Raw genomic sequence first — 12,996 nt, forward strand, 5'->3', positions numbered from 1 at the left:
TTCATTTTGCCGATAAGTGTAGCTAGCTAGAACATATCTTCTTCTATTATTGTGCCAGTGCTAGAATCAGGGCCATCATTGATGATTGATATACGTAGGCGTAGTTTAGAAGTCACACTATATAGCTATCTGGAATATCAAAGCGCATGTGAATGTAGCATCCGGTCATCTGCTGTCCGACCGTATCGCAATACAAATAGTCGGAGAACTGTGCCGACTGCGCCGTCACCTTGACCTCCGCATCGTTCGCAAACGCGCGAATTTCCCTTTCGTCCTCGTCGCTCAGATTGCTTTCCATGCTCGCCCCTTCCTGCTCGAGACACTCGATGCGCTTCGTTACCTGGTATGGGGATAACATCGTCGCCCTGCTTCAGTAGCCAGGTCAGGGCAAGCTGGCTTACAGTGCATTTGTGCTTATCAGCGAGCGCCTGGAAATGGGCTACAGCTTTCTCGTTGGCATCCCGATTCGCCTCCTGAAAGCGAGGCATGACCGAAAAGAGAATCAGATAATTCTCTCGGGTTCTGATACACACGCCGAGCCGAAACTGACATGTAACCATAGCAGAGTAACGATGGGATAGAGATTGATCCCCTCATAGGGTCGCTTCTATTCCAACACGTCACTTCATCTAAATATATCGAGAAGCTAATCATTCCATCCAACTATCGTGCCAATTGCCATGCACGACTGGAAGCTCCCTGACGTCGACGCTGTCTTTATCCCAATACTTGAGACCCATCAGCGTGGGAATGGCGTCTCGGTCAAAACCTGAAGTGGTATACGAGTTCGCTGGTAGAAGGCCGTCGCAAACGATCACCAGGATGTTGTGGGGAGTGCAGAGCCGACTAAGCCTACTACAGATCCTAGCACAGCTCTTCGTCTTCTTCTCCAAACTTCTTGTACTTCCCAAGTCATCTACCATTATGAATCGGAGTGGTACCCGTGCGTAGGGCTCTGAGGTATCCTTCGTGTAGGCTATTTGCTGCCGCGTCTGAGCGTTGAACTTTGCGGCCATCGTGTGAATGTCCGATTCAGTCGGGCGGCGTCCAAGATGACACCGGAGAGTATTGCGCATAAGAGCCCCCAGTGAATCCAGTCTTTGCTGAGTGTACCAAATATACACCAAATCGTGGAGTAGCATTGGAAATTTCTTGTGACGGACGAGTTGGCGGTTCACGATGAATCTAACTCCTTCACTCAAAATGAAGTCTCTTTGGATCTTGTGTACGATTGCGCTCGCTTCCGCGTTGACCTGTTTACAGGTCGCGAGTATTGCGACCGGAAGACACCGCGTGATGAGAACAAGACATCCTTTAGAGCTGGAGGGTTCGATAACGTGGTGGTGCTTGATCTGCCGTGGTAGGCGCTCGTAGACCATGAGTCGGAGTTCTTTAGGGAGACTGAGGAACTGAAAGGGCGCTAGCGTAGTCATGCTCACAGCGTTGATAGCAGTAGCGGGCTGGGCTTGATTAAGTCGATGCATGCCGATGGTGAGATGGAAAGCGAAAGCTGGTCGTGTACAGTCGTAGGCTAAGCGCTTGTAACACCGAAAGCGTACGCCCACGTGCCCGTCGCCCGTGCTTTAGGCACCACAATGGCGCTAGTGAGCGCAAACATGGCTCGAGCGATTCTCTGGTCGCTGCCACGACTTCACCCACCACCTTCCAGAGTACTCGCCGACAGTAGCGACTGCAGTCACCCGTCAACATGGCGATGGCGTCAAATGGAGCGACTCCGGAACCTTTCCGTTTTCTCGATCTTCCAAAGGATATTCGCTTGATGGTATATGAACGACTTCCGCGCTCCACCAATCATTTGAACGTTGGTCATCGGAATAGTGAAGAACGAATCACGCTGATCTCGCACTCTGTCTCAACCGCCATACTCAGAGCATGTCATCAGGTTTATCAAGAAGCACTTCCCCTTGTCAACAAAGCCATACGTGAATGGATCCAGGATGGAGGCGTCAAGGTCATTGGCACAATGGAATTTGTCGACCTGTGTGGGCTACAAAAGCTCCTGTATGCGCTCTGTTACATTTCCAACATCAATGTGCGTTTTACAGATCGTTTCTTGCTGATATTGGCCTTAGCTAATAACCCTAGTTTCCAAAGTCACAGTCGATGCATCTTGCGAAAAGTCTGAACGATGACGCAAAACCGTATGTTCGGACGAGGATCCATCAAATCGGATATTCCTCAGACCACGATGTCGATAGCGTTTGTGCTTGGGTCGCAAGATCGGCCTTAATTCTAGGACGACAGCGGATCGCTATGGGTATCATGGCAGCTGCATCTGCACTACCTTCGATCAACATTCTACTCAGTCCTGAACACCGGTCTCCCCTGCCGTCGACTCAAGACGAGCAACTTGCATTACGATTCGAGAGACTCAATCGGGACCAACTTGAGCATTTCGGGGTTTCCATGAACATTGTAGGCTTCATCAATGCTGCATACCTTGAGATGGACAGCATCAGTCCTTGTACCTGCGACTGGCGGCCAAACCGATCTGATATTCATCCACTCACTACGGAGGAGTGGTACAGAACTTGGAAGTAGACTGGTTGTTTGGAGACGCAAAATTGCTGTGCTTGGCGCACGTATCGAAGCAATGGGGTGAGATTGCGACGGGTTTGTGGTGGTATCAGCCTATCCAGCATGTTCAGATCACCGCGAGGCTGCTATAGGACGGACGATGATGCAAACAAACTCTGAAGATCGTGTACAAGACTGTTCCTCTGCCCCGAAGCGTGCATCTTGTTGCGATATCACCGCTCCGCACCAATGGAAGTATAAAGTTCTTGAACGTTGACCCAGCCACATCAGAAATGGAGGCGCGACATGGCAAGAGCTGCGAGAGGTCGACAGGGTGCTGAGATCGACAACAAGTACGGGCGATCGGCCATTCAAATTTAAGAGGCGTTGGGCTTTGTCGCTCTGGAAGCAGACGATCTGCAAGACCATCTTAGCTATTACATCTGGTCCAAATGGGTAGACAAAGTGAGTCCTCCACATGGATGGATCGATTCGACCTTTCCCAGATACGAGACCGTTGGGCACCTCAGGCATAGCATTCTGATCTATGTTTCACATGCTGCCTAGGTGCTTGGGGCGTTGACCCTCGGATCGAGACACATGGGCGTGGCGCGCTTAAGCGATGTCGTTCGTGCTTTCGGGACTACCCGTTTGCTGGTATTGAATGACACATTCCTCTGCGTGTGCGTACAAAAGCTGTTCAGGTAGCGATGCGGCAAACATAATGACGATGGTGCTGATTCCCCAGAAGGCTATCGGGTGTAAGTAAGCTTAGTTTATGGACAGGATTTGATGCTTTAGAGCTGGCGTGCGTATCGTTTGGAGCTTGATGAATGGTGGCGAACATGGCGGAATCAAGTGTCGCAGGTGTTTTCGATGCCTAGGCAGAGTTCGAGCGGGTAAAGCACGGACTGGACGAGATCAACTGCTCCGAGCGTTCTGACTTGTCGGTAATCTGACAGTTGAAGATCCCCATGTTAATCATGTGTCGAAGAACGATGGCTAAAGGACGTCAGCCAACTTTGTTTCCTGTGTTGTGATGCGAGTGGATGGCATAGCTGCCCTTTTTCATTTCGAGTGGGGCGGGACAAAAGGCCCCGGATCGGCGTGGGTGCCCAGGTGATGAGGTAATCACTTAGGACCCTGATTTTGCCAACTGCCCCTTGTTTGGGTCTTCTCAGCAAATGCGCCTTCCTTGGGCACATGCGAATGAGGCTGCTGTACCGTCCGACTACATTGTAGACTCCTTAATCACACACTACGCTACCTCTTCCCGCAATTACGTTGGGCCAGGCGCATTCTGCCGAGTTACGATGTTGGAAACAGTCCCCAAGCCGACCAACATATGAACACCATGCACGGCGAGATGCGCCTCAGCTTCACGGAAGGTAAGCTTCCAGTGCGTTCATAACCAGTCAGTCGTATGGTCGTCCTACATTCCCATACAATTACCACAGGCAAAGATGCGAATGGCCGAAAAGCGCCGTCAGATCGGCCGGGCAAGCTCTCTCCCTGCACAGTAGTAAAGAATTAGATTTCCGTGGGCGTTGCGCGATAGACCCAACTGCTACCGAACGAAAAGCCTGGTTCAAAAGCCCACGTGCCGTGGGTAATATCGAGTCAAGCCGCTGCTACGGCGATTTCACAGCGCCATCACGGCGCTATGGTCTAACGGCCACACCGCTTGATTGGCTTCGACAGCGGGAGTACTATACTAAGCTCAAACACGCTTTGAGAGCCGCCGAAGATGGGAATTCCCCAACATAGTTCGAGAGCGTTGGACTATGTCGCAACTCCAAAGTTTTTTTGCCATCTATCTTTGGTGATAAGTCATCGGGGCCGCCGACCAGACTCCAGGGTCAGCCTGTCTCACCAGCCCATCGATTACTATTCACAATATGCATCTTTTTGGGTTATTGTCGGTCTTTTGTCTGGTCTTCACGTTTGGCCATGCCAGCGCGTCGGGTCCGGAACTGGATGCAAGGGCATTAGGCATTGCGGACATTCCCGCTTGCGGAGTACGTGCCCAACTACACTGTCCGATATCATTGCTAACAATACACAGCTTGTCTGCATGATTGCTATCATCCCAAAAGCTGGCTGCACCCTGGATGATACTGAATGTGTCTGTGGCAACGATCAGATTGCGGCAGACGTGCCAGCATGCATGCTTGCAAATTGTACCATGCAAGAAAGTCTGGACACTGCGAGAGTACAAGCCGTTCTTTGCGACATGTCCGATGAATCGCAACGCCTTGACATGTTCATGTGGACTGGTGTTATCTACTCCATGGCCGTGGTGTTTGTCGTTCTACGAATCGTCGGCAAGTTGGTGAATAAGAGGCTAGCAATGGACGACTATATCGTCGTCTTTGCTCTGGTGTTATGCGCAGTACCCGCAGGATGCACCTTGGCTAGTAAGTACAAGGTCTGGGAGCTGCGATCTACTGTGACTAACGCAATACAGTGACGGAACGTGGCTTCGGCGAGCACTTATGGAATCTTGAAGACGGGGCACTCTCGCCTATTCTCCGCTACTGTATGAAGCAACCATACCTTGCAACATCGTTATCCGCATGCTAACACAAAACAGTCTACATTTCATGGTCGACATACATCGCCGTGCTGGGCCTCATCAAACTCTCTCTCATCGCCTTCTACCTCGAGATCTTCCAAACGAAAAGCTTCCGGGTCACCGCTTATATCTTCGGAGCCGGCATTATCATCAACTCGACCGTCATCGTCTTCCTGACAATCTTCATATGCACTCCAGTTGAGTCCTTCTGGAACCGAGACATCAAGGGGCAGTGCCTGGACATTCAAGCAGTACCAATGGCAAACTCCATCAGCGCTATCGTACAAGACATACTCCTGCTGATACTACCTTTGTTCTTCATCCGCAACCTGCAGATGAGGCGCTATAAGAAGGTCGCCGTGTGCTTCATGTTCGCCATCGGTACTTTCGGATGCATTGCGACTATCATCCGCCTGTTCGTCCTACTTACGTTCAAGATCTCTGTGGATCCTACCTGGGACTACGTGAAGGTCACCGTCTGGACGGAGTTGGAACTTGCGGCAGGTTTCGCCTGCGTATCGCTGCCATCCATTCGGATACTGGTGGTCAGGATGCTGCCTAAGAACGTCATTGAGTTCTTTACCGAGATCACTCAGTCCTCGAAACAAAAGAACTCGGACCCAAAGAACGTGCACGCCCATGCCGCCCCGGTGGAACAACCCGGGAAGAAGGAGTGGCGCAAGCCTCCGGGCTGGGATTGGGTCTCACTGGGTGCTGAAGAGAGTGATTCTCCACTGGCTACCAGGAAGAGTATGGTCAGTGGTCGCTGGCCTTGGGTTGCGACATCACCCCTGACCTCACGCTTCTCGACACATCCACGCGGCGGTTCTCGCCTCCTCAGCTCAGCGATGAGCAATCATAGCGACACCGACACTCGGATCCGGGCTTGGTCAGCAAAGGAGAATGAAGCTCAGAAAAACGCTATGGAACTACGCGAGGTACCACAAAATGAGATTGAATTTGGAGACGTACGCGTGAACATTGCAAACGAAGTCACGGCGTTACCCAAGATTGGATGTCTCCCCGAGCGATCGTACTCTCATGAGCATGAACGCACAAGAGGGTCCAAGTGGTTATTTAAGAAGCAGAAGCGGAGTCATAACGAGCCTGTATGATCAAGGCGTTAGATGTTGTTTGTATCCAAAACCCGACATGCTGCGTTTGCAACAGAGTTCCACCTCTTCTCAACCCCCATCTTCCATCGCCATTATAACTCGTACGCTAAGCAAGAACCGTCCACTCGTCCCTCTACACTACCAAAAGTGTAGTATTGACGGCATCCTCCTGCCTTTGTTTATCCGACCGAATCCACGCGACACCGAGTGCGAACAGGAGATCCATTCCTGGCGCGACATGCACAACGAAGGTGGCATGCATATGCGCCCACTTCGCGTGTCGAGAGATGGTCATGACCGGATTGCCGTTGACAACGAGACCCTTCTCCTCACCGGCAACTTTGCGTTCGAACTCGATCTTCTGGTTCTCGATGTATTTGTCATGGACGGTGATGTCTGAAAGGGACGTGTGTATTAGTCGAAGGGAAGAGGTGGAGCATAGGCGACCTCGAGGTTCAACAAGGAGAGGAAATGGAAAAGGAAGAAACATACTGTAGCTAGGCACCCTCCACCCAGCCTTCAACTCCAGATCCCACAACGGCTTCGCATCCGCGCTCCTCACTGCCTTGTACTCTGCACTGGGCCTTGCGAGTGTGTGTCTATGCACGTTGATCCGCATAGCCTCCTGCCCGTCCATCGTCATGAACTTGACGATGTTCTTTTCCTCCTCCAATATCTTCAGGAACGGTTCTCCAGCTTTTTCATCAGACGTGCAGTAGCTGACAAGGCTTTGGGCTTTCTTCGTGGGTACGCCTTCGGTCTTCATGACGAAGGCTTCGTGTTTTTGAGCTGTCCAGTTGGGCACCATGATGAGGCCTGGAAGCGGCATTGGGGGAAGGGTTGGCGCCATTGTAGGAAGATTTCGATGTAGGGAGAATGTTGCGGACTGATCGAGCGGACAGTAAGGTCTGAGTACAGCTATCACATCTCGCTCGCCCTGATACTCCTTCTCCTTATACGACGAAGCTGTCAGCTTGTGACGTCGTCCCGTCAGGCCCAGTGTAACGTAAGTAAACAACTTACAGTTGGTCATCCCCGACCAATCAGCAGCCCCCGGGTGTTTTCTAAGCCATTCAAGCTCACCGCCAAGACGTTGTTCATTGTTGTTTGTCGGCCTTAAATCCTCCCATCCCATTGCAGTGCAATTACATGCAGGTGCGCGGCGCAGTTGGTCGCAATGTGATGAGGGAATTGGAGATCTTTCCCTGCGCCGGATGGCTGCTCATGCGGGGCGCAGGGGCACAGCGATGGGTTGGCCTTACGCAGCGCTGTCATTATGCAAAAATGACACTGGGCTCTGTACGGTTGTGAATGACCTCGCATAACAACGTTCATGAATGCTCGTTAAGTACCAATCTATCGACTTCTCGCGAGCTATATGCCGGAGAAGATCATGCCAAGTCATACTATTAAAGCCAACAACATGTGTAGTACTGCCCGCCCCGACCATGGTCTACTCATACCGAATGACAGGCATCTTGAACGTCCTATGCCCACTAATGAACCAATGGGCCAAAGCCCCGATTACGACCGCACCAAAGATGGGTCCCGCGTAGTTCATGTTGTCTCGTGTGACTGGCAAAATCTGAGGGAACGGCATCCAAAGTACCACAAAGACCAGATAGCATAGCGCAAACGTATTGACGGGTATACCGACAGAACCGAGCTTGAACGGCCCATAAGGTGGAGGGGGGCCTCTGATTTTGCGCAGGAGGATGAACAAAATCGGGAAGAAGTACGAAACGTGCAACGCGAGGGCTTGGAGTGAGATGAGTGCATTGAAGGCGGTCGCGCTGGCGATGTAGATGAGAGAGAGACATGTTACGATGGTTCCAACAAGGAGAAGCGCGTTTACGGGGAGTTTGAGTGTGGGGTGCACCTAAGCTTGTCAGCCAATGCAATGCAGGAAGTGTAGAGCCTACATACGTAAGAGAAGAAGTCAGAGAAAGGCAGACCGTTGTCGCGTGCGAATACCCAAATAAGTCTCGAGACGGACGCAAATATGTTGAAGAGGGCGAAGAAGATGAGGAGGGCTATGAGTGCGGTGAGAACATTGGCTGCCACTGAAGAGCCGGTGATGTTGTAAATGACCCATAGGATTGGAAGCGGGGTGGCGATGATATCGTCGAGAGGGCCCATGTAGAAGAGAACGATAGTAGCAAAGACGATCAGCATCGCTGAGTTCACGACAGAGGTAATTATGATACTGCGCGGCACGCGCGTGCGCACCTTCTTCACCTCGTCACCTTCATATCCGGTCAGTAGATGAGCACTGTGTGCAAACTCGTAGACGTACACATGTGCAGAACACTGTCTGCTCCAACAACGGCGAACGACATACTCAGAAGCCCGAGACCCCAAGAAACACCCTTGTTATTCCAACCCGACTCTTCCCATATCAGTGTCTTGAAGACAAAGTCAGGGTCGCTGCGCGGTCCAAACGCGACGAAGACGGCGACTATCACAAGAAAGAGGCAGACGTGAAGTATGCCACCAGTGATTTCGAATGCATCGAGAAGTTTGCGAAACCAGAGATTCGAGATGAAGGGGACTATCATGAGCGCGACCATCATGAGGCTGGTGTGCCATCGTTCAGGAACGTAGTCCTCGTTGTTGAACATCGCCAGTGACGTGATGATGTTGGCTAATATGGAAGGCGGCCCACTGCAAGCAAAGCACCAGGCACCAACAGTTATCCATCCTGTTTGTAACGTGAGCTGTTAGAAGCATGAGTGCCTACTTCTACTCACCTTGCAGTAGTCCCCAGAAGCGAGGAGCAGCCGGAGCGAGATTGGCTGACCAACGATACTGGGCACCAACGGTTGGATCTCTGTCGAGTCGTCAAGAACTGCCCATGACGGACGTTCGGTACATACATGGAAGCCAACTCAGCCAGTGAGAATCCAACGGCACAGGCGCCGATGCCAGCCAGGATAGAGCCATAGAAGATAGATGCGGGACCGCCGTTGATCAATGCGAACTGGAACGTCACTGCAAACGACTCCCAAGAAGCGAGAATGATCACAGCGAAGTTGATCACAGCCGAGAGGTTGATATAACGCTGCTCTAGTCAGTACGCTACTTTACTGAAGTCGCTCAAGTGATGCTCACCTCGAGCTGATGTGGTGATCGCCCCACTCCCGAAGGCCCAGCCGGCGTATTTACCGCCGTCTTCTCGCCCTGACCAGATTCTTGCTCCAGAACATCGAGTTCAGCATCTGCCATGTAGGTATTGAGTTCCATGCTGGCGCAAGAGGTCCCAAGACAGTGGCCGGCGGGAGACGTGCGGGATGGCAAAGTCAAGGGAGTTCGTGAGATGCAGCGACCCTACCAGCACGCTGGAGAAGTACGATACGTATCGACCAGGGAGCTGCGGACTGCGCTGCTTGAGGAACTCAGGAAGTTGGCAGCTCTCCTACTGGCTCGTCTGGCTAAATGAAACACGAAAGACGCCCGACATCGTATGCAGTGTCTACATCAAGTGTCGCAAACTCCATTGCCGTATGCAAGCCCGTTCTTACGACCGACCAGCAGCGTCCAAGGGTCATGTTTCCGGCGCGTTCCGCTGCATGCAAATGGTTAGATCCAACGCACCAATCGCCTCGTAAAGTTACAGTCCTGTCGTTCGTCGCATGGGTGATATTTCGATGGCTGCTCTATCACATAAGCTCGCGCTGTCCGGTACCGTCCGCATGGTAGCCGGCGCCACTAACGGCAGTTCATCGTCGTTACGCGTAACATGAGGCGGGGTTTGAGCTCGAAACTCCCGGCTTGGAGCTTTTGGACAAGCGATCGACGCAGGATTGAACGAACCATTCCGCTTCCTGGTGAAGATGTGGAGCCCAGACTCGTTTGGTAGGAACCTTGGTTGTTCACCGATCAGGCTACCGTTGTCCCGAAAGACGAGCTGCTGTACTTCCAGATGTTATTCGAGCTGACTCTAATGCAGCAGATGATTCAGCGAGCTGCAGCTTGGAGAGGTGCAGCGGATGGACATGAACATTGCGGAAAGCGGACTAGCTTCCCGGCATGCGCACAGACAGTAAGCATGCGGCAGATTCAGGGTCGCGAAAACACACGAATGAGATCCTGACATGCTTCAAAGACCCAAGCTTGGACCATGGTTGGGTTGTTGACCCCAGATGCGTACCCAAGACAGGACGCATTTGGATGCGCAGCTGAGAGTCGGTGCGATGAGTATAAGGCCGAGCCGTGTGGGATGATGCTTCAACGTCTACCATAAGCTGCACGCTTCCCTAATGAGAATGCCATTCACTTTTCCTTTGTTGCTGCTTCTTTTCGCTGTGTACAATGGTTTCCGCAGGTTCGGATGAAGGTCGTCGAAGTGGTGTGCCAACAAGGAGCGGTTTCGTCCTTGTCTCCACTTACTCATGGACTATCATAACGGTGGGCGTGTTGGTCGGACGATTTGCGCAGGGTCACAACCACAAAATCGAATTCGGTCTCGACGATGTGGCAGTTGTTGCAGCCACAGTATGTAATTCGCTTCCATGGATGCAAGTGATACTAAACATTTCTTAGGTTGTATATCTAGGCGCGACTGTCAGCTGGCAGTTTGCTATCGACGGGGGCCTAGGGAAGGACTTGGATGGCTTGAGTGGTAAGGAGCTGACTCTGTTCTTCAAGGTTACTAGCTCCAATGCCATCAGGTAGCTACCGCTAATCAGAGCTGCAGGCGATCTATGTTGCTGGAATACTTAGTATCATTGCAATGGCGCTCGCGAAACTGTCCTCGGCTTTGCTCATCGAGCGCATATTCCCACAATCCCGAAGAGCGAAGGTGGCCCTGTTCGGAAGCATTGCGCTCTTTGCTATATTCTCGACCTTTGCGGTGGCGTTCCAATGTGGGATTCCGCGGTGGACTATGCATGCACTGCAATGTGGAAACGGCGGTCTTTCAACCGCAGCCATCGCGATCAATATTGCTACAGACCTTCTTTTGGCTTTTTGGATCGTCCCGACCTTCTGGAAGATGTCTCTGGACAAAGAAAAAAGCATTGCAGTGGCAATGCTCTTTGGTGTCCGAGCAAGGTGAGTTCCCCAGCCACGTTTTTGCATGTCCTGGTCTTGACTCTATAGTGTTGCAATCGTTGCTGGAGGTCAGATATGGGCAACGTTGAGGGTGGTTTCCAGTCCAAACCCCACATGTGAGTGAGCTTGACACGAACCGAGCAGCGTAGACCTAATGGACGCAGATGATGCAGCTGAGTTTGTCGTCTTTACCCAGTACGTTCGGATCGATCAATGTCTTTCCAAAGCTGACCACTTCAGATCTGTATCCAGCCTTTCCTTGATTTCAGCGAGCGTTCCGCGCATCAAGCGCCTCCTCGGCGTCGGCGGCAGCGGCATCGTCTACCCCGATATCCAGGAGACAGAACTCTCCGACGCCCACGGATCTTTGAGTCGACAGGAGACAGGCAGTACAGGGCCAAAGCTGGTGCCCCCTAACACCGGATATAGCACGGTTACCGTGTCAGCGGAGGGGGCAAGGGAGGAAAAGAAGAAACCGTGTAGGTGTAGGCTCACCGACTGGCAGACGCGCACGATGGGAGTTTCCATCGACGACGACGCAAGCACGTCGAGCCTAGTCGATGCAGACAAACAAGATGGTGTGATGATGCAACGGGACGTGATCGTGTCCGTGGAGGATCAGAAGTCTCGGAATGCGCGAGAATCGATGACGTAGTGTCGCTGCTCTGAACCTGGATTCATGACCGAAGGATGCCCAGGCGTTGCTGAGAGCACGACACGCTGTATCGAGCCGAACAGTTAGATGAGCCGACGTTAAAGAGGAAGCTGCCGTCTAATACGCGTCTTAGTCGCGGTCCTGTTTACGCAATATCACTCTGCGCTTAGTTGCGCCAGCAGGACCGCGACTAAGACGCGTACCGGATGGCACCTTCCTCTTCACCCTACCTGGACGCACCACACCCCCACAACGCGATGCCGAGATTCTCGCCAGCCACACTTCTCAGCATCGCTGTGCAATCAAGATGGTTTCGCGTTCGAGTCGCGCAAGCCGCTACGGAACTACACCGGCCGCCCATCTCAAACACGATCACTTACTTTCCTCACAAACAAATCTCCTCTGTCCTCTAGGAAGCGCTACATCCTAGGATCTGAGAAACAGCCATCGATGGTATATATGGACATGACATGGTCACAAGAACAGACTCCACACAGAAGTTGACGAGATTTGGAATGTCTGCACGAATCTTTGGACCCAGGGAAGAGATTCAGAATGGCGAGCATAGACAGGCGCCGTATCATGGACATTATCTCACCAAGTAGATCCTAGCAGAGAACGACCCCGGTCAATACCTCAAGCCAAGCCTCATCTGGAAGCAATCTGATCCGTGGAGGTGGCTAGCGCTTATCACTTACATTCTTCCACCCACGAGACGCGTAGTGGTGTCTCGTGGAGGGTAGAGGTGAAGGATATTCTACCACAATCAATGGCTTTCGATGTTGCTTGATCGGGTAACGTCTGACTCAAGATCAGACGAAATACAATATATTCAGCAGTCCGGACAAGGCGCGTTAAGGCCGATGTGCCTGGCGCTCTTTTCTCCCAACCTAACTTACGCGATATTGGAGTTGGCAAATTATCATGGGTGGGACTTGGAATCATGTTGGTATATGTACAGAATCGTCGTGAACAACCAACTGGAGAAGCGTAAGAGTTGATTTTGGCATGCTAAGGTACAGATCAAAGTTCATGACATCAGAACTAAACCCAGCCCAGAG

General features: G+C 51.9%; 3 protein-coding genes across 3 annotated transcripts; 1 reads left to right on the forward strand and 2 right to left on the reverse strand.

Moving 5' to 3' along the window:
* Nucleotides 1-4,723: 4,723 nt before the first annotated feature.
* Nucleotides 4,724-6,228, forward strand: J4E87_000691 (uncharacterized protein; the record flags this gene model as incomplete). Its single annotated transcript, XM_049372345.1, has 3 exons — nt 4,724-4,955; nt 5,006-5,077; nt 5,132-6,228. The coding sequence occupies 3 exons, from the start codon at nt 4,724-4,726 to the stop codon at nt 6,226-6,228; spliced, it is 1,401 nt and encodes a 466-aa protein (XP_049238479.1).
* Nucleotides 6,229-6,361: 133 nt separating this feature from the next.
* J4E87_000692 (uncharacterized protein) lies at nt 6,362-7,078 on the reverse strand (the record flags this gene model as incomplete). The annotated part of the gene is made up of 2 exons (XM_049372346.1): nt 6,362-6,624; nt 6,721-7,078. 2 exons carry the CDS (start codon nt 7,076-7,078, stop codon nt 6,362-6,364), a joined length of 621 nt encoding a protein of 206 aa, XP_049238480.1.
* Nucleotides 7,079-7,681: 603 nt separating this feature from the next.
* On the reverse strand, nt 7,682-9,471 carry J4E87_000693 (uncharacterized protein; the record flags this gene model as incomplete). The annotated part of the gene is made up of 6 exons (XM_049372347.1): nt 7,682-8,107; nt 8,155-8,474; nt 8,525-8,929; nt 8,979-9,058; nt 9,105-9,289; nt 9,340-9,471. 6 exons carry the CDS (start codon nt 9,469-9,471, stop codon nt 7,682-7,684), a joined length of 1,548 nt encoding a protein of 515 aa, XP_049238481.1.
* Nucleotides 9,472-12,996: the final 3,525 nt, after the last annotated feature.

The sequence above is a fragment of the Alternaria ethzedia genome (genome assembly GCF_023757985.1).
Source record: "Alternaria ethzedia strain BMP 0044 chromosome Unknown scaffold_1, whole genome shotgun sequence".
Lineage (NCBI taxonomy): Eukaryota > Fungi > Ascomycota > Dothideomycetes > Pleosporales > Pleosporaceae > Alternaria > Alternaria ethzedia.